Below are 21,082 nucleotides of genomic sequence, written 5' to 3' on the forward strand. Positions count from 1 at the left end.
AAAACTGTGTTTTCTTAGTCTGGAGAAGAGAAGACCGAGAGGGGACATGATAGCAGTTTTCAAGTAAATAAAAGGTTGTTACAAGGAAGAGGAAGAAAAATTGTTCTTGTTAACCTCTGACGATAGGATAAGAAGCAATGGGCTTAAATTGCAGCAAAGGCGATTTAGGTTGGTCATTAGGAATAACTTTGTAACTGTCAGGGTGGTTAAGCACTGGAATAAATTGCCGAGGGAGGTTCTGGAATCTCCATCATTGGAGCTTTTTAAGAGCGGGTTAGACAAACACCTGTCAAGGATGGTCTAGATAATACTTAGTCCTGCCGCAAGTGCAGGGGCCTGGACTAGATGACCTCCCTTCCAGTCCTACGACTCTATGTGCCATTTGGGTGCTGCTCTGGTTAATGACACATAGAAGCCTCTCATTTTTCCTGTCTCTTTCAAAATTAAATGTAATGGTTAACTCAGAAGTTAAGTAGATAAATGCTTTTCTGAGACAGAAAGATGCTGACACTTTTGTTTTAAAATTGCTTATTAAAAAGAATTATGATAAATTCTTCAGAAAATCTGAAAGAATGCAGAATATCTTGTGCTGGAGTAATCCTCTCAGGACTGCTCTTAAAAGTAAAATCTACAAGATAATGATGATGATGATCTGGATGAACTAATGGCCAAAGGTTGATTGGTAACATCAGGAAAAGAGAATAAGTGCTGTGGGAGGTGACAGGGAATAGGTGGAAAAAGACATTCTGTGGCGATGCAGATGTCTATGTAAGATATACATTGGTACAACAGGTGAGTATGCGTGAGGTGCTGTATAAACACATAGTAAGACACTGTCCCCACCCTGTAGATCTTATAATCTAAATAGACAAGACGGACAAAGCGGGGGATCATCATTCCCATTTTATAGGTGGGAAACGTAGGCACAGAATCACTTGTCTAAGTTCACACCAGAGGTCAGTGGCAGAGAGAAAAATTGACCCTCTATCTACTGAGTCCTAAGCCAGTGCCTTAACTTCGAGACCCCTCATTCAGCATCAGGGTACAAGATGATGCAAGGTAAAACACACTCTTCCCCCTCTATTTCTTCCTTTCGATTCTGCATTTTACAACTCCCAACCCAAGCTCACAGCTCTCACGCAACTGTTACATAACCACTATAACATTTTTTTTTTTAAAGATATCACAGAACTATGCTTAAGTCAATCACGGCAATACTGGACCAAAGGGACAATCACAAATACTTTACCTTGCTTGTTTCTGTGGGTTGCTTTCTCTCTGTAAACTGCCACCACCATTCTGCTCCCCTCAGAGTATAAATTACACCAATGTACACCCACTTACCCGTGGGTAAATTACACAGTTTACAGTAACTTGACAGGTAACGGACACCACCATTTACATGCAGCATTGTTGTAGCTGTGTCGGTCCCAAGATATTAGAGAGACAAGGTGGGTGAGAGAGAGAAGATGAGCTCTCTGTACGCTTGAAAACTTGTCTCTCTCACCACACAGGAATGGGGGCAGAAGGGAACGACTTTGGCTATTTTTGTCTCTAGCTCAAAAAGAGAGAGAAGCAACCAGTGTTGCCAGCTCTCACAATTTTGTCATGAGTCTCATGATAATTATTGTTTTTCTTAAAGCCCCAGCTCCTAGAGTCAAGTGGATACATGATGATTTCAGCCTTCATTCTTAAAGAAAAAAAGTAACTTTCTAGCCCTTGTGGCTGTGGAGAAAGCTTCAAAATGTGATCCCAGGGTACCCTAAAGGCTCAAAAAGTGGACGGTAAATAAAAAGAACACCAAATTTATTGTTTTTACATAATCTCATGATTTTAGAGCTACTCTCGTGATTTTTGGTGAGCCTTACTCATGATTTTTGAACACTTGGGGTTGGCAATACTGAGCAACCCAGCATGTAGGGTTCTACATCAGGCAGGGACACTGCCTGCTCCTGAGCCTATATGGCCCCAAGAACTCCCAAGGGAAAGGGTTAGGCTGGTCAAGGGCAAAGCTGACCAAGGAGGAAGAAGGCTCCATTTTGCAGCTCACATGTCATACACTGAAGGAGGACGACTCTGGACAATCCAAGGGGCTCTGACCCCAGCCCAAAGAATGCCCTGGAGTGACAAGGAAACTAAGGCAGGGACATGGGTTTAGTGTTTTCTGATGAGAAGTACACTCCTGTGCTTTATATAATTAAGTAAAAGAGCAATAATGTGCTAGTCTCTGGGAACAGTGTCTGACTGTGAGCTTCATAAATATTGCATGCCTCCAGGGAAAGTGAAACCTTCATAGTGGAGTTCTGGGAGAGGAAGTGTTTAAGTATGGGGGAATCTGAAGGCTTAGCACTGTGCCCAGGGGGGCCAGGCAGCTGGACAGTGGGTTTCAGCTCTCAGAAGATGCGAGACAGAAGTTCTGCAGCCAGAGAGTGTGCTTAGGAACCCCAAGATTCAGGCACTGGCTGGATTCCATTCAGGTTCTGGAAGCGTAAAACACCTGTGTATCCAGGGACTCAGAGGCTTTGATTCCCCTCACATCAGTCTTGTGGGTGGCTGGAAAGAGGCACCCAGCCAGATCTGTGACATCCCCTAGTGCTGCAGAGGGATGACAGTGTAAAGGAAAATGGATAGTTTGATCAAATTATATTAGTTCCGTATTAGTGCTAAATATTCAGTTTTTTGATTGAAAGAGGGACAATTTTCTCTTCGTTGAATATTCATTACTTTTGTGCTTTGACTGGTTTAACTTATAAAGCACCTTTTACTTTTTTGATTTTTATAATTTTGAGTTCACCAATAAAAAAAAGAGTTTTCCTCAAAATGGAATGTAAAGGGTTATAACTTTTAATGGGGATCAAGAATTTTCAGATGCACTCACCACGAGAGTCTCTAGCAAGAAGATAAAGAGACTTCATAATTTAGGTTATCTGTACTCATTTCTTGGCAACACTTAAAACACCATTCCACTAGGAGTCATCATTATACAGCAGACCTCTAATTAAACCCCAAAATATCAGAAACCAGATGCAATTTTGACCTTAACCTCCAGAATGGCTTATTGCCCTTCTTCATTGTTAAAGATTCAGGGCCTGATCCTCTGGTAGCATAAAGGGGCCTTAAAGAGGGCAAAAATTCAATTTACATCCACTTTTAGACCTCTTTATACTGCTAGACTGGTGTAAAACTGCCTTCATGTAAACAAGAATCTGCAGTGGGACTCTTTACAGGTCCAATCTGCCATTTCAGGGTACTTTTTCCAAGGCACTGATGGTATTATTATAATTTATTATTTCTATTATGGTAATACCTATAGTTATCAACAGAGATCAGGACCCCTTTGGGCTAGGCACTGCACAAACACACAGTAATGGCCAAGCCCTACTCAGAAGAGTTTACTATCTAAATAAATAAGACAGACAAAGGGAGTGAGAAAGGAACTATTATCATCCCCAATTTACAGATAGGGAACCAAGGCGGTTGAGAGAGGCGGAGAGAGATAAAGTGACTTGTCCAGCTTCAGACAGAAAGACCTTGAATCCAGACCTCCTGAGTCCCAGTCCAGTGGCTTAAGTACAAGACCATCCTTCTTCTCCATCTTATTAGCACTACTGGACGACCTCCTCATAGCAATGGATAGAGGACAGATCTCAATGCTCCTATCACTCACCCTATCAGCAACATTATACAACACAGCACAGGGGTATGACATTGATAGAGTACATGGGTCCAAACACAAAACTCCAAGAGTGGTGTTACCTAGCTGCTTCTTTTCACTACAAATCATTGTGTCTGGCAATATCACAGAGATCTACCCTCTCTCCTCTTCAAAATCCACCTGAGATTTTGTGGAAAGGTGCTGAGACACCATGGACTCTGCTGCCAACAAACGCTAGTGACTCCCCGCTGTATTTCTCATAAACACCTTCTCACAAAGTTCCAGTGCCTACAAGAGACCAGCACCTGGATAAAGAACAGCTGGTTCAAACCAAACTGAGATAAGCAAAGGGAAATCACTTTGAAGAACTTCTGCCCTTTCAGAGGCATTTACCATGGTTCGTCAAAGTTGCGTGAAGCCATGGGGTTATGTTGGACACAAGACTAAGTGTGGACAAAAAGTGACAAAAAATGCTTTCTTCCACCTTTAGCTTGCTATGAGACTTTGCCCCCTTCTGCAAGGGGAGGAACTGGCCACAGTGATCCACCTCTAGAGTGGGATACTATAATTCAGTATCTTGCACCGTAGTTGGAAACAACATAGAGGCTCTAATTCTGTGGAACGTGGCAGGCTGCCTCTTCAATGGGATGGGCTGCCATGAGTACTTCACTACTGCACTCTGCACTGGCTCTCAACCTGCTTCCACAGCCAAGTCGAGGCTCTGGAGACGATCTCCAAAACCATCAATGGGTCAGGACACAGCTACGTTAGTGACCTCTCCAACCAAGACTTGAACAGACAGCTGCAATCCTCTTGGACTGCATAGCTCACAAAACTCAGGACAAAACGTGCAAGAGCTAGAGATAAGACAAACATTCCTTGTCAAAAGGGCTTGGCTGTGAAGCAAATTAGTAGACAAATTTAGACTAATCCTAAATCTGATTGCCTTGAGAATGCTCCATCCCGCTGATAATTGTTCCCACCAGGAGAAAACCCAAATAAAAACAAAATGATGCAAGAAGAATTTCCTTTAACCCATGAATAGAGAGGGAGCACAATACCGCCCGATGTCCACTACAGGACATGCACTGCAGATCTAATTCCCCTGTGCTACATAAAACAGATGATCTAATCTAATCTAAGCATTTTTTGGGTATAGTCACATGACATTATCTGGGTAGCTCTGCTAACTATTCAGTGATTCATTTTACCATACCTACAAAAATTACTCTCTACTACAGACTGCATGACATAGTTTAGCCCTGACTATGAAGAGAATTTGCAGATGCTCCCTCCATTTGCCTTTTTTGTTTCTCACCAGTTTATTCCACAGGGATTTAGGTTATCCTGTATTCATCTGTCTGCACTGGAGGCTAAAGCACATTGCCAAAACACATTCCCTTCAGGAATACTGAAATCTCCCCTAGCATGATTACCAGCTTCCAGAGGAAGAACCTAGTGTTTTGGAATGGGGAGGGAAGGTCGAGCATACTTCTATATTGCCCTCCAATTTTAGTGTTTAATACACCAATAATGTCCCTGGGGCAGGCTAACTTCAAACCAATACTTCATTTTTATGTGACATTCAAGCCTTTGCATACACAAACATGCAGAACATAAGACTTCTCTTGTTGAAGACCTCAAACAGGTTCCCACTGTACCATAATTTACTATTTCCTTTTCCCTCCACAACTGTGATCTGGAAACAGAATTAGAACTAAGTGAAAAGGGTACCCAGAAATATGCTGCTGTTTGTGTTTACTTACATATGAATGTACTTCCAAGAAAACAGACTTGTTCAAAATGGATCTCCCCTGTGTAGCCGCCCCCAACACACTTAAGCTTTACTACAGTAGTTTACACAAATAAAGGTGAATGTGTTTCTCTCCCCAAGGCCAGTTAACATGTATTTGCAGAAACTGATAGACATACGATCCTGAACTCAAATGAAACAGCTAAAAGGTATAATATGCATATGATTTCTCTTTGGTTTTCCATTGAAGCTTATTGTGCTAGCTGTCCGTGCATTGGTTTAGAGGTCCAGGCACTAACAGATAATGTCACTAGACCTGTCCAAAATGTTTGCAACAAAACCTGAACACACATGAAACTCACACAGTTTTGAGAATTGTTCCAACATTGAAAATCAGGTAAGATACATCAAAAGATTCATGACCCTGGGCCATTTTTGGAGCAAATGCATCACATCACTTTCACTGTTATCCTTGTGGGGGTGAAATGTCACTAGAGCTGACCAGAAAACAAGAATTCCATTTTGTAAAAAAGTTCAAGGTTTCAACATTTATTTTCATTCTGCACTGGAATGAAAACTAGACCTTTTGAAATTTTTTGGAAACAAACAACCCAACAAAACCCCCTGAAAGCCCCATGCCAGAATACTCAACAACCTAGTGGTTTGGGCACTGACCTGGAATGAGGGAGACCCCAGATTCAAGTCCCTAATTTGGAGGAGGAACTGCAACCTGGCCCCCATTCCCCACATCCCAGGTGAGTGAGCTGGACTACAGAGTCAATCTTTCCTCTTGGAGCTGTTCCACTTTGTAAAACTAAGTGAATATTAATAGAACCACAGAGAGAGACTCTATATCCCAGGGATAAGAGCGCTCACTCTGCCTGATTCAGAGCAAGGACATAAACCTGGGTCTCCCACATTCCATATGAGTGCCCTAACCACCAGGCTACTGGTTATCCTAGGACTGTAGTCTCATTATGCCCGGATCTGAGAAACCGCCCCAACAAAAATGTCCTCAAAACCAAAATTTTTTGCAAAAAGTTTCAGGTTTGACAAATCTTCATTTTCTGACATATCAACAATGAGTTGAACATTTCCTGACCAGTTGATTCCATCACCACCCTGCAGAGCTGGTTATTGGGAAGGTAGATTTCAGGTAACATTTTTAAAGCACCTAAGTGACTTTTGAGCCCACGTCGCATTTTCTGAAGTCACTTAGGCACTTTGGCTCCTAAGTCCCATTGATGTTCAATTTGACTTTGTTTCCTAAGTGCCTAAATCACTGTTGAAAATTTGACCCTTAATCCACAAGAGTTGAATGATCACTACAGGTATTGTCAACAAAAACCAACTTGCTCTAACTCTATAGCTGGAGCTGGCATCCATAGTCTAAAACAGCCCATAGTAGGTAGAGCTATTGATCCCAGGCCAGCTCTACCACAGAGGCAAAACAGGTGGTCTCCTAGGGCAGAAAAATGTGTGATATGCATTTTCCAGTGTGCTTAGAGAAGCACACACGTCCCGGTAGCTGGTGCTGGGCTCTAAGGGTATGTCTACACAGCAGCTGGCAGTGAGGCTTAAAGCCCAGGTCGGCAGACCTGTGTTAGCGGAGCTTGCGCTAGCATGCCAAACATAGCTGTGTCGATGTTGCTTTGACGTTCAGGTGCAGGCTGGAGCTAGGGCTCTGAAGCCTAGGGAGGGAGGTGGGTTTCAGAGCCTGAGCTATTTTTAGCACACTAACGCAAGCCCCGGTAACACAGCTCTGTCGACCTGGGCTGCAGGACACTCTCCCAGCAGTTTGTAGATCAACCCTAACAGTTTTCAAAACTGCTCTCCATTGGAATTGTTTTCCAATCTTCCCTGTCCTTAATTTCAAGAAACTAGGGGCCGTCCAATCTTTATTAACTATATCATGAAAACAACTCCCCAAACAAGAGTTTGGTGCATAAAAATAATTATGTGCTGGATTGTCACAGCCCTTCCTTGACACTGCTTAGCCCTGCTCAGATCGTGACTCCAGCTAACAGGAAAGAGAGAAGCTAGTCACTAGATACTCCACACTTAGTAGTAAGTGGGTGGATAGGAAGGGGATGGAGAGGAATAGAAAGAGCACTGGCTCCTTCCCGCACCACTCCAATCACCAGCCAAGGGTAATGGTTTGGGCACACAAAGGGGAGTAACCTGCTCCATGAAAGGGGGAGTGGTAACTTATTCCTTCTTCAGAGCAACATGGGACCAGGGGAGGAAGTGTGTCATTTTGAGTCCCAATCTGTTCTCCGCTCCTGCAGCAATATAGCTACATACCACCCCTTACTCACAGTAGATTGTAAGGTTACAATCTGGCCCTACATGACCTATAACAACCTCTGCTAGAACAATACCAAACTACATTTAACTTAGATTTCCTTTCCCTCCCAAACTGGATTCAGCAGCACCTCTTCCTCTGACAAATTCTCAGACTTTTTAGTAGACAGGTTTTGAAACACACTGTGGAATAATCTTTAATTAACCCATTAAATTATTTCACTTGCAGTGCAGAGAAGAGCATAGCGTGAAACCAGTTGGTCTTTAAACCACTGTTATTTATAAGTCTAACTTACAGTTATGTTTTAACTTTACAGTGAAATCTTATGTGAGCTGTTTAACTTGTAATTCTTCCCGATGAGGAAACAGACTTTCTAGCCTTCTCGTCAGGCCAAGAGACCCCCAGCCTGAACCCCTTATAGGTGGCATAAGTACAGCCGATTCAGGACACACCCACAAAAAAAATTCTATGCTATCTCAGTCTAGTTGGTTTCCCAAAGTGGCTCAAATTTACAGAGTCCATATTAAACAAATGCCATTCCAGGCATTTCCAAGGCAACATATCCCTTTTTAACTTCTGGAGCAGAAAATGGAAGTTGTTCTGCTACTTGATCCAAGGGTTACACTGAGCCAAAACAAGTAGATATGTCTCATTGTGCACCAGTAGATTATAGGGCTACAGGGAGTTCTTAAGCAGCAATCCTGTTCCAATGCAGAACCCCTAAAATCAGAGATTATTATACTCACAGACCTTGAAAGAAAAGGATATTGTTCTTCTTCAAACTAAGACAGCATTGAAACGACATTTGTGAGGTGGTTTTCTTTATCTGATCTCAAAATTGGTTTGGTTTCTTTCTAAATCCAGTTATCATATTACCATACAATACTATTATTAGCTATTACAATAATTGTCTGCCAGATAAAGAGCAGACAGAAAGAAACAATTTAATTCCACTCCACAGGCTGTTTAGCCAGAGAAGGTATTTAATATACTGCTAAAGCCAGTTGGACAATATCCATGCCGACAGCACTGGCAAAGCCTTCTTTTGAAATTCATCAGTGGGAGAAAATCGAAACCATAAAAGGTCATAACTGAACTCTATGTTACTGTTGACAGGACTTTGGGGTCATGGCAAATCTCTCTGCTTTCCTTGGAAAACTGTGCCCTGGAACTTATTTTCCAAGGGAGAGAAGTGCTATAATTTTAAGGTATTGTCCCTTACGAATGTTAATTTACCACAGATTTAGCATAACATTAGACTGGAAAAAACAAACAAACCTCTTTTCATAAAAAAACCAGTACAAGAGAAGCTGAAGTGCTCTACAGTGAACACAGTTTTCCTCTCATAAAACATCTTCCCCAAATGCCAAAATTGCAAATCCTGCCTTTAGCTATGTGCACAACTCCCAATAAGTTTAGTTGGAGCTCCACACCCAGAGTTGAGGGCACAATTTGGAATTTGCCTTCCACCTTTTTAAAAATCTTCAAGAGATTTGCTCCAGCCGCTCCTAAATCTTGTACCTCACCACTCTCCCAGTTCAAACCACTGGCAACCTCTCTGCCTCATACATAATAATTAAATTAAGTTGCATTGTTAAATAATTTTGCTTTCTTCTGAGGATCTCAAAGCACAATAAGGCTACACAACACCCGACTGAGGAAGATAGATAGATCATCCCTCCTTTACAGATCAGGCAACTCAGACACAAAGAGGTAAAATGACCTTGCCCAAGGACACACTGGAAGTCTGCGGTAGAACTAGGAGAATTCAGATAGACCCACTCCCAGACACGTCTTTTAACCACAAGAACATTTCCTTCTCCTATAGGCCTAACAGAACCAACATACATATGATGGGAAATAAATTCTCAAGAATTTTCAAACCTTTTTTCAAACCTTATGTTCCAGAGGTGACAATCAAGTACTGGCTGAATGATGGTTCAGGTGACCTAATAAGTTTGGTTTCCCTCTAATTTCTATGATCCTTCTGCAAAAATCTTTGGTGTTGATGTGGCTGCTGAGGTTTGTCACAAAGTTTTAGAGATGAAGCATTTGTAATCTCCCCATAGTGTACGTTGTAGTGCTGAAAACTGTAAGAGGGCAGTATAAACCATCCCTTCTTGGCCCATTGGCCAACTTGCCCTCTTCACTGGATATAGAAGTCCCTCCAGAGGCAGCCCAGAGGAATAACAAGGACAAGCAATTGGAGGCAAGGAAAATGCTTGAATTCTAATTCTGCCTCTGATACAGCCTTCCTCTGCGGTCTGGGGCAAGTCACTTAAATTCTCAACTTCAGCTCCCTCATCCTTAAAAGGGGGATAATCACTTGCCTCACAGGAACACTGTAAACACCGATTAGTAGCTTGTGAAGAGAAGATGAAACACATTGTAGAAAAATTCAGTATTAACACTCTGGAGTTATACTATTTTCCCTGGATTTGTCATTAGTTGCTTCCCCCAACCTTTCTTCAATATCACAAAAGTTGGTGTTCGCTTTTCCAAAAGGGGAATGTGATGTTTCTGACACAAAAATGGAAAGTTTCCTATTGAGCCAGAGTTCTTAAGCAATCCTAAAACCTGCCAAGAGGAAGTACCATTGTTAACTTGTCATTTCCTGACAATAGTATTTGAGACCAAGGTACTCAGGCCAGTGTGTCATGTGTGGAATGGGTTTAAATTATGGAGTTGGGCTCAAAGCCTATGCCCTTTCAAGTCAGAAAGTCCTGCCACTGAATTCACTGGTCTTGGATCAGGGCCACGATGCATGTTTCATCCAGAAGCTAACATGTATTTTGTAATTTTTGCTTAGAAGATCTGCTGCTAACTCAGAACTCCAAGACATGGAAATACCAATTTCCTTGGAGAAAATAACACTGCCATCCCCACACAAGTACAGAATAATTACATCTAGTGGAGAAGCAGATGATACTTAGTGCAATAATGTTATACGTAAGATTATGAACTGCTACTTAATGCAGCACACTGTTACACACAGGTATTTGGTGCACCATTGTTCAGCACTGTGCAAGCAAAGCACATGCACAGCTACTTAGTAGAAGAGTGATATTAAAACTGCATACCACTTCTTTAAGGAACGGTCAATGTATAATACTACTGCACCAAATTCCTGTGCATAGGTATTTCTAGAGCCCAAGTGACCACTGCATTTAATCTTTATATGACATCACCACACCAAGTACCCCACACTACTGTGAATATGAAGTATAACTCCATTGGCATCACTGGAGTTACTCATGTAAATCCCATGTTATGACTGATCAGAATCAACCCACAAGTATGTGTGTTCTTAATTTTATACAATAACAATCTGCACGAATGTCCATGGAGCCTAAAGCATTACGCAAACAGTGAATTAACTTCTTAAATTCCCCTGTAAAATAGGAACCTGAGGCAAAGAGAAGTTAAGTGACTTACCCAATGTTACCCAATGTCAGCAACTGTGATGGGGATAGTTGTCGGAGCCATGGTAGTTGGGCCTAGTGGTCAGAACCAGGGGTCGGAGCAAAGCCAGAGCAAGAGCAGGGTCGGAACAAACTAAAGTTTGGGGATCCCATTGCCACTATCAGGCAGGAGAGAGTTGCAAGCCAGCTGAACTGCTGTTCTTCCTGTGAGGCTTATATACCTTCCCTGAGAGTCACCAGACTAGTTCCTGGCTGGGAGGCTTGCACAGGAGTGACTCATCACCTTACCACCAGGAAGCTTGTGGCACAACTAGGAACAGAGCCCAGATCTCCTGTTCTTTAATTACAGGATCATTCTTTCCTCTCTTGATTGCAATAATCAATTTCAAACTTGTACAAACTTGTTGGGTAACATTTTCAAAAGCACCTAAGTGGCTTTGAAGCCTAAATCCCATTTTTAAGTCAGTTAGGCACTTAGGAGCCAACGTCTTATGAATTTAGGCTCCTAAATCACTTAGGTGATTTTGAAATTTTCATCTATATTAACCCATGTACTTACCCATAAATATCTCTATAAAGCACACACAGGTTTTTTATTTAAAAAACAAAGCACTGCTGAGAGGGATGAATGTTACTGGCCACCTACTGTAGCCACCTGTTACGGCGTTAAGGACTACACATTAGCCCTCACTAATTCTGGTTTAGATTATACTCTTCCCACCACCAACGCTTTTAATGAAACTTTGGCAACAGGAGGCTACTATAATTTGACATACACAGTTGATTGTAAATCACGAGCTGTGTCCCAGAACATACAGTTTTGGATTTGGTACCAGAACCACATTACAGCAAAGCCTTTCTTAAGTGACCATTCCAGAGACAAAAAATTGGTCACTTAATGGAAGTGGTCTTCTAAAACAGGTGAGGCAGAAGGTATTGTGGGTAGTTTTTGGGCAATCTCTTAAGACAAGAGGTTGCTTTATTAGGGTGGTTTCCTTCCTGTACTGGTTTCATAGTATTATTACTACTTGTAGGGCACCGAAGTTACCAAGGGAATCAGTGTCAAGCTCAAACGCCTCCTGACTCCAGCCCTGTGCACTAATCACCCAGCACAAGCAGTCTCCCTAATTTGCTTGGATACCTGTGTGTTTTTTCAGGTTGGAGTTGCGTTTAATGAAAGTTTAGTTCACGGATCTTCATTAAGATCACAAGAGGCGAAAAAAAAAACCCTTAGAATAATTCAAAACTGGGACTCTTTCCAGAGCTGCTTTTTCCATTGCCAAGAATGAAGCAAACAGTCTTTGACTCCTCAAACTCCTTAAATGTCAGAACCCCTACTCGGTTCAGTTATACTCACAGCTGAAGTCTGAGTCTGACATTTTCAGCAGTGCAGGATAAGAGTTTAGGAGCCAGATTCATCAAAGGGGGAATGGGGAGATTTAAAAAAATTTTTTTATCCAGATGTTAATGAAAAAATGCCATTGCTATTTATAAAAACATGTGCAGCTCGTATATCCAGCTACAGACTGTGGGCTAAGATACAGGTTTGAGTCCCTGGAGTCATGGGTTGAATCACAGAAGAATCATCTCTGCTTTGAATCTTGGCAGAGTCAACTCAGTACTTTGTCTTTCTGTAGCAGATAAACCAATGTTGCAGGTTACTGTGCATAGGGCTTTTCAATGAGAGGGCTTAAAAACAAGGTCCTGGCTGTCCTTAATGATCCCATGGCACTTCTCGTATGGTGACCTAGACCAAAATGTCCCCTTCCCCACTGGGGTGTAGTGTGCTATGCACAGTTTTTGGTTGCTGCCTTTCTATCTTAGAGGTGTCAAGTATCAGAGGGGTAGCCATGTTAGTCTGTATCCACAAAAACAACGAGGAGTCTGGTGGCACCTTAAAGACTAACAAATATCTTAGAGGTGGCTGTACTTCAGAGGAGCTGCCTGTATGTAGTTTGTGAAGTGCTCTTTAGATCCTTTGGAGTGAGAGACTGTACAAATGAATGTCATGTCATCTTTACCATGTACATGGATGCTCAGCTGTCCATAAATTTAGAACAATATTACAGTAATATTTCCTTATTCGTTTCATTTCGAATTTTAATGTGTCATTTACTTTTTAAAATTCAAACAGAGACAAGCCTGCCAGCTACCTCTTTAGAGGAATCTGGCTGTAGGTCAGTCCTGGCCCACTCCTGCAGGAGAACACACATTCCAGATCACATCTAAATTCTCTAAACACATTCAAAACCCAAGCAAGTACCTTGGTCAACCAGCTATGTTTTGAGCAAAGAACATACAAGGTGATGTGATTTTTAATCTGTAATCCGATAGGGAAGCAGCTCACACAAAGATCACAGAGCCTCATTATAAATAGCTAAGACAAACAAAACTGATATCTGGCACTAGCCAGATTTATAGCCACTTTCTAAATCCTCATTAAGGGGGGCAAGATTCTGCCCTGCACACTGGAGACAGTGCAGAAAATGGATGTTCTGGGACGGGAGCCCCAAGGAATAATTCTGGCTGACTCAGCTAGAATTCCTCCAGGGTTCTCCCAGAGTGTGCACAGCTGGAGCCACTGTTTCAGTTTGTATGCCTGGAGAGACTGCAGTGTCTTGCCATGTTGCCTGGTGTAGGACAGAAAGGGAGAGAAGTCAGGGTCTCTCCACTCTGTTTTAGACACCAGGTGCCCATAAAGTGCTAGCAAGGGGCAGCAACTACACTCAACAATGGGATTCTTCCCCTTGACCCCAAGCAGAAGAAACTCCTTGTGCCCATCCCTGCCTATAGTGTGGATACCCATGCAGGACTGGCAGGAATCTGGCCCCCCAAAACTTCAGCTAGCAAGCCATTTTCTTCAAGCCAGTAGCAATCCTGATGGCAACACATTTCTGACATCCATCATGTCCACTACAGTTCTTAATTCAGCTAGAAGTCTAGTTGAAGCAGTTGGAGAATTTGCAATAGTAATTTTATCTGGGTGTCATCAGCCAGAAAGCATGGCGAACTCAAGCACATTGTAGGAATTCTTCACCCAGCTCTCCCGAAGCATCTCTGGGAGCCCCACTAACCCCACAGCATATTTCCTGCCAATGGTATCATGAAGGAAGAGGCTGGTATGTAGCTTAAGGTTTTAGAGTTCAACATTTTCAGTGACTACTGATTTTCAAACCAACATATTCCTCAGAATATAAAATTGCTACTTACATAATAACTACATGAAGTTCACAGAGTAACAGGAAAATGAATATGACACATTGCTCAACGTTATTTAATAATTGAACTTGTCTGTCCAGTTGTCTTTTAAATGTAATCAGCAATCTGGTTTAGACAACAGAAATAACCATGTACTTAAATGGTCAAGAGGCCTGTATACACAATACATACAGCAGTATAAAACTGCAGAGTGTTCACTCTTCACAGGATACTATACTTGAACATAAAGTATGATTCTACTAACTAAAATTACATCTTACTCACTAGATCCCTGGGATGAAATCCTGGCTCCACTGAAAATCAATGGGTATTTTGTCATTCACTTCAATGGAGCCAGGATTTCATCCCTGGCCTCATACCTGCATTTCTTTAGAGACAATATTAGTTGCCTACTACTTGTTACTCCTTTTAGGACTACAATTATGGGAGAATAACCAGAATAGAATCCTAGTCAATGTCATCAACAGACAGGCTGAGTAAATTCCAACTGCATGAACAATTCTGGCCTCAGACACACCTGAGTAATCACATTACAGACAATAGGTAACTGAGGGTAGAATTTGGGCAGCAGAAGTTTCCTTACAAATGATATTGCACAAAGTGGAAAGAACCAGACTGGCAGTTTGAAGAAACGTTTTCTTTTACTATAAACTAACCAAATTTGCTCTGGAGCCCTTGAGAGGTAATAAGTCTGAAGCCACACAATGCCATTTGACAGAGTCACTATGCAGAGCAGAAACAAGCTTTTAAAGCATCATACATATGATTCTCTCTCAACTTTTCATACACCTTTACAGAAAACTTGTGCAGCCCATGCATAAACATGTATGTATTTAAAAAGACTGTCTTTATAAATCAATAGCAATATAAAGTAACTATACACCAGGACAGTTTCCAAGTTGTAATCTTCAATAAAATACAAACCGCCTCAACCCTTCAAAAACTGGCCTTTCCAAAACTAATAGCCTAGTGAGCATCTGGAAAGGGTTAATGGGAGAGGGAGGACTGACTTCTGTCTACACATAAACAAGAACAAATATAAGAAGGATTATTTTGCACTCCCCCATCTCTCATTACAATAGTCTTCAAATTAAATTGAAATATAATGTGTCATCAAAATAACAGGCAGATCACCAGTTGGTGTAAATTAGAATATGCTGAATTTTACCAGTTTAGGATCTGGCCTAGCAATTTAATTTGGACCTGTTTGCTTTTGCATTCTCTTTAACGTACTGTGCTGTTTTTATCTGATTTTTTGTACAGCATGCAGAGCACCGTGTAGGTGTTTTATAATATAATTCAATATTTTTTCTGCACTTACCGACAACTGTGAGGTTGACTTGTGCTTGTCTGCTGCCCAATTTGTTTTCTACCACTAAAGTGTAACATCCACAATGTTCTTGCTTCGTTGAGGATATAGTTAGCTTACTACTGTTTTCAGCATTCTCGATTTTGATGTGTTCATTTTCTTGAATCTGCCAAATTAAACAGAAGAATTGTTAAAGAGCTTTCAAAAGAGAGGCTCCCAACCTCTCAGTCAGGTAGGAGCCCACAACTACAGCATTAGGAGAGCAATGTAGATAATTCCATTACTGCAGTGAGTAAGAATAGCTGGCAAAGCGTGAAACTGACCAAAAAAGTCAAGAGATGCAGGCCAGTAGTTCAGTGGTCCTAATCCTGCAAAGTATTCCATGAGGACAGAAACTACACACAGTCCCTTCGAATCAGTGAGATTGCTTGGGTGTTAGGGTCCACCAGCTAAAATCCATTTGCAGGATCAGGGAATGTAGTTGAAAAGTTGTGTCTAACTGGCAAAAGACCAAATTCTAGTTAAACTGACATCAATAGGAGTTTTACCACTGACTTCACTAAAACCAAGATTTGGCCCCAAGAACACTGGTTCATTTGCCATTCACTTCTCGAGGCTGAGCTTCAAATTCTGACCCAGATCTTCCATGACAGTATCTGATTCTAGTCTCCATGTGTCCACATCAGAGTTGCCACACAAATTCTCAAAATAGTTTCCTAGACTGGAACAGCGGATGGTGTTGTTGGTTGGAGTCGAATGGTGCTGGCAGAACTGCGTAGGAAAGTTTACAAAGCACAGGCCTGGCTTTAGTAGGGCAATCTGACTTTCCTAGAACGCTCTAAAATTAAAAAAAAAAAAAAAAAAAAAGAACAGAAAAATGCCATAGAAAGTATTTGTTGCCCTTTCAACTTCCATTTTGATTCTTCTGATACATTCACCTTTGAATTCTTAAAGTTCCCAAACTGAATAGAATAAATAAATCATTCTAATTCAATTGGAGTAGATAGAGATTTTAAGATGGTTTCAGAGAAAACCAAAAGTCAAAATCACAGCTGAACTCCACAAACATGTTAAGTGCCGTACTTGTAAATATAATTCAACTCAACCAACCAAGAAAAGAACCTCAGCATAAATGTCAAAAAGATTTCAGCTTTGATTTGTATTAACTTGAGACATTAAAGAGAATTAAAAAAACCCGATGCTACATTGTAACTGTAAAAGTAGTACACTGTGTTCTTATTGCGATGCAGACAGCATAATGTCAGTGCCCTTCCTCCTCCCACCGTTTCCTGCCAGATAAGAGATTTTTCAATTTATTCTCTGCGTTTCATTAAAAATGAGGGCTATTTAGTTTAGCTTCTCTTGTCAGACATGTTTACAGAACAAGAAATCATGAGGGCCAGAGCAGGTCTCTCCCCTTAGTTTAGATATAAAGCACGCTTTGGCATTAGCCCACGGAAGTTAACCTGATAACTGCTTCTGCAATACTAGCAATAGAAGTAAGTATTTTGGGAGTAAGTAGTAACACAGTTTAAATTCCATTCAAGGTGTTTTTCTTCCATCAAGCTCGTTACCGCCTCTTAGAGAGGTCGATTGACTACAATGATGGAAAAAACCCTTCTGGCATAGCTGTTGCCATAGCACTTGTAGCGTAGGCATAGCTTGGTATTACAGCTACTCCCAATGAAGTCAGTGGAAGCAGAGGTAGCCAGTGCTGTGCACTCATGAAAATCCCACCCCAGAGGCTCCATTCACACAAGACACTGAACTGTAATTTGCTGAGGTTCCAGTGGGACTGTAGGCAGGTAGCATGATTCTCAAATTTTATTCGACTGCTTCAGTCCCTATGAGAACACAATATGCTACCAACAAAACGGTCATATGGACAATTTTTCCCCACCAGTTCTAGTCACTGTGCTACATGCCAGGGTCACTCAGCTGGAAAAGGACCTCAGGCCAATCATTGCTGAGTTAAAGGAGAATTAGAGAGACAAGGTGGATGAGGTAATCTCTCTTTTTGGACCAACTTCTGTTTGTGAGAGACAAGCTTTCCACAGAGTTCTTCTTCAGGTCTGGGAAATGTACTCAGTGTCACAGCTAAATAAAAGGTGGAACAGATTGCTTAGCGTAAGTAATTAATGCATATTTCAAGGAACTATCCAAGGTGAAGTGGTCAGTTAACATCTCAGCAGTCCTAAGGAGGAAAGGAGAAAAAATAGGCTGGGGGAGGATTCAGTGAGTTTTAGATTGTTGTAAGAAGCCATAAATCCAGCGTCTCTGTTCAGGCCCTAATTTTTAGTGTCTGGGAAAGCTAGCTCCTAGGCTTGTCTTTTGAAGATGTAGCGCAGGATTCTTTGAGGACACTGAATCTCTTTGAGGCTACTGCAATAAAAATAATATTGATAAAAATGGTCTACTTGTTCCTAAATCAGTCTTAAGGTTGCAGAAATTAAAAGAAGTTTAGAAATGTTTAATTTGGAAAAGAAAAGCCTCAGAGGAGATAACACAGAGGCATATAAAATAATGAATGGTAGAGAGAAAATTATTTGGATGCTACCAGACACCCTTTCCATAATATAAGAAGAGGGTACTTCAGAATAAAAGGCAACGGGCTTAAAATGTTTAAAAAGGTTGAACTTGCAATAGACTGTGCCATTAATATAGAGCCCCGAATTCCCCTGATGAAATGTTCAACAATCATCTTGACAAACTCAGGTCTAGATTCTAAGCTTCCTTGTGGCAGGGACTGTTTTTATCTGTGTACTGCAGAGCGCTGAGCAACTTCATAATCAAATAAATAGTAGCCGCTCCAGCAGATATTTATCTTTGCTCCATGCCAATAAGATACTCCAGCTTCTGCTAGCTGGAGATCATACTGAGCTGCTGAGTTTAAAGTGTCTGAACTTGTTCACTAAAGCCCTTATTCAGGAAATTTTCCCTCTTCAGGAACAGTGCTTAAGTATGTGCTTAAGTCCCAGTGAGGTTTAATTAATTAAAGGGGAAGAAACTGTACAACAATAGATTGTGGGAACATTCATATCCACAACAAACATCTTTAGTGTGGAGATATTTTTGTTGTAAGACGCTCTTTACTCAAGAGTATTTTTCAATGGCATTTGGTTCCATCTGCGAAGCTGAAAACCTGAAGCACCAATGAAGAAAGGGGGATTTCTTGTATCAAGGGCAGGAGAGAAATGTTTCACACAGCAAACTCCTTTCAGATGATGTATCCTTTTAGTTAGACATTGTTTCAGGCATTTCTCAAATTAATCATCATTCATTGTTAAAACACGTCAAAGACAATTTACCTGCTTTCGGAATTTCATCCAGGTGCAAGTTAAAGGTGGCGTTCCTACTACTTTGCAAAACAGTTCCACTGATTCACCAGCACGGACTTTTCTGTCTTCTGGGAACTGAATGATCTGAGGGGGAAGAACTGAGAAAAAAACCCATCTCTTTAGAGAATTATATTTTCTATTTTCCTGAACAGTTGAGTGAGTACATATTTGGGGTCAGGAAGGAATCCCGCCCCCCCCGGTCAGATTGGCAGAGACCCTGGGGGTTTTTTTGCTTTCCTCTGCAGCATGGGGCACAGGTCACTTGCTGGTTTGAACTACAGGAAATGGTGGATTCTCTGTAACTTGAAGTCTTTACATCATAAGTTGAGGACTTCAGTAACTCAGCCAGAGGTTATGGGTCTATTGTAGGAGTGGGTGGGCGAGGTTCTGTTGGTTGCAATGCGCAAGAGGTCAGATTAGATGATCACGATGGTCCCTTCTGGCCTTAAAGTCTGTGAGCTAAAGGAGTAACTGGCAGCAATAGCACATTGTTATCCTCTTGTAGATCAGCCACTAGAAGGAGATAAGACACACACTTTGCCAATGGGTGTCACAGTTATTTTCTGACAGCAGAGGAATGTAGAAATTTGGGACTCCTTGGTTCAATTCCAGATTTTGGAGGGAAAGGGGCTTTAGTGGTTACGGACCTTTCTGGCACTGTATTCCCATCTCCTGCCAATCTTTTCCCCTCTGCTCCTATCCTTTGGCTCCCATCCTCCACCCCCATGCCTCACTTCTTGACTTTTGAATTCAATTGCTTCCTCTTTTGCCTCCTCACTGCCTGGGCACCAGTCAGCACTGCGCTCAGAGCACAGGAGAGATGGTCTTCCTCTCTGAGTTCTGGTGCCCAGCAGCCCCTGGCTGACCTGTTTTGGATGAAAATTCAGACTGGACCATGGCAAACATCAGCTTCAATGGTTAACGTTTGCCCAAGTTATAAACATCCGAACACAGGGTCCTTTAACAGAAACTGTTGAGCAACCTTAAGTTTAGGTGGAGCTACTAGAGATGGGGAACATGGTGCTTTTGAAATTCTCCCCCTAGAACATCAAACCTACCATTTAATCAGAAGAAAACATGAAGCAGGCAAACAATTGTTTCAAGGTAGGAGTGACCTTTTCTTGGAAATCCTATTGCATTACTGCCTATGCTTACAATGCAACAAAATGCAGCCGTTTACCTGCCTTTGGGGGGGTCTTTGGAGCTGGTTTCTTTTTCACTGTTGCTTCACCTAGTAAAAAATAAATAAAAAAATTAAATAGTTCATTAGCAGGTGAGTTTTGGGAGGTACAAATTTAATTATACAAATAGTCACATTCCTGGCAGTATTGTTGTTGAGCTCACTCCAGCACAAAAATCTACGTTACACTTGTATTGCTTCTCGAAAGCACTTTCAAGGAGTCTGACCTGATCCTTAGAATACACACATTTATGGCTGGGATTTTCAAAGGTGCCTAAGGCAGTTTGGCATCCCTGTTCCTATGAGATTTGTGCTCATCTGCGTTTGAGTACCCACCATATTTGGTTTTGGCCCAGACAAATGGCTGAGATCCACCACATGCTGGATATCACACATATTTTCAATATGCAAATTGCTGAATAGTTTAGAGAAAACCCCAACTAAAACTAGGTAATTGATTTTCTATTTCTTATTTGCTCCTCACGTGCTGATGTAGAAATGGCATATACAGGAACTGAACTCTAGTATTTTTCATTGCTTTTGTGAATGGGGACAGCTTTTGCCATTTTCCAAGATGCCGGGAATCTCACCATTGTTAAAAATATGGACTGGCATTTTAAACCTAGCTGCCTACATTTAGGTTCCTAAATCCATGTGTATGCTAGACAGGGGCTGCAGCTCTCATTGACTTCAGTAGAAATTGGGGTTTCTCCACATTTTCAAATATTAGACCACATATGTTTAGGAGCTTAAATACACATACACCAGCCGAACCTATGTTTGAAACCTTTGGTCCATTATTTATGAAAAATGTGATGGGAGATCAAATTGTAAAAACACACTCTCTCTCTCTCATTTAAATCTCCCCTTTAAACAGGTACTGAACATTCTGTACCTGCAA

At 41.5% G+C, this 21,082-nt stretch overlaps 1 protein-coding gene across 7 annotated transcripts in view; it reads right to left on the reverse strand.

The window, feature by feature from the left end:
* The window catches only part of MYLK (myosin light chain kinase), a 324,584-nt gene that overhangs the window by 43,512 nt on the left and 259,990 nt on the right, over window positions 1-21,082 (reverse strand). For all 7 annotated transcript variants that reach the window (XM_037913164.2, XM_043524849.1, XM_043524848.1 and 4 more), the window contains 3 exons: window positions 20,182-20,232; window positions 18,972-19,099; window positions 15,676-15,829 (listed from right to left, as the gene is read on the reverse strand). In XM_037913164.2, coding sequence (XP_037769092.1) covers window positions 15,676-15,829; window positions 18,972-19,099; window positions 20,182-20,232 — 333 coding nt within the window. The remainder of the gene's footprint in view (window positions 1-15,675; window positions 15,830-18,971; window positions 19,100-20,181; window positions 20,233-21,082) is intronic.

The sequence above is a fragment of the Chelonia mydas genome, chromosome 11 (genome assembly GCF_015237465.2).
Source record: "Chelonia mydas isolate rCheMyd1 chromosome 11, rCheMyd1.pri.v2, whole genome shotgun sequence".
Classification (NCBI taxonomy): Eukaryota; Metazoa; Chordata; order Testudines; family Cheloniidae; genus Chelonia; species Chelonia mydas.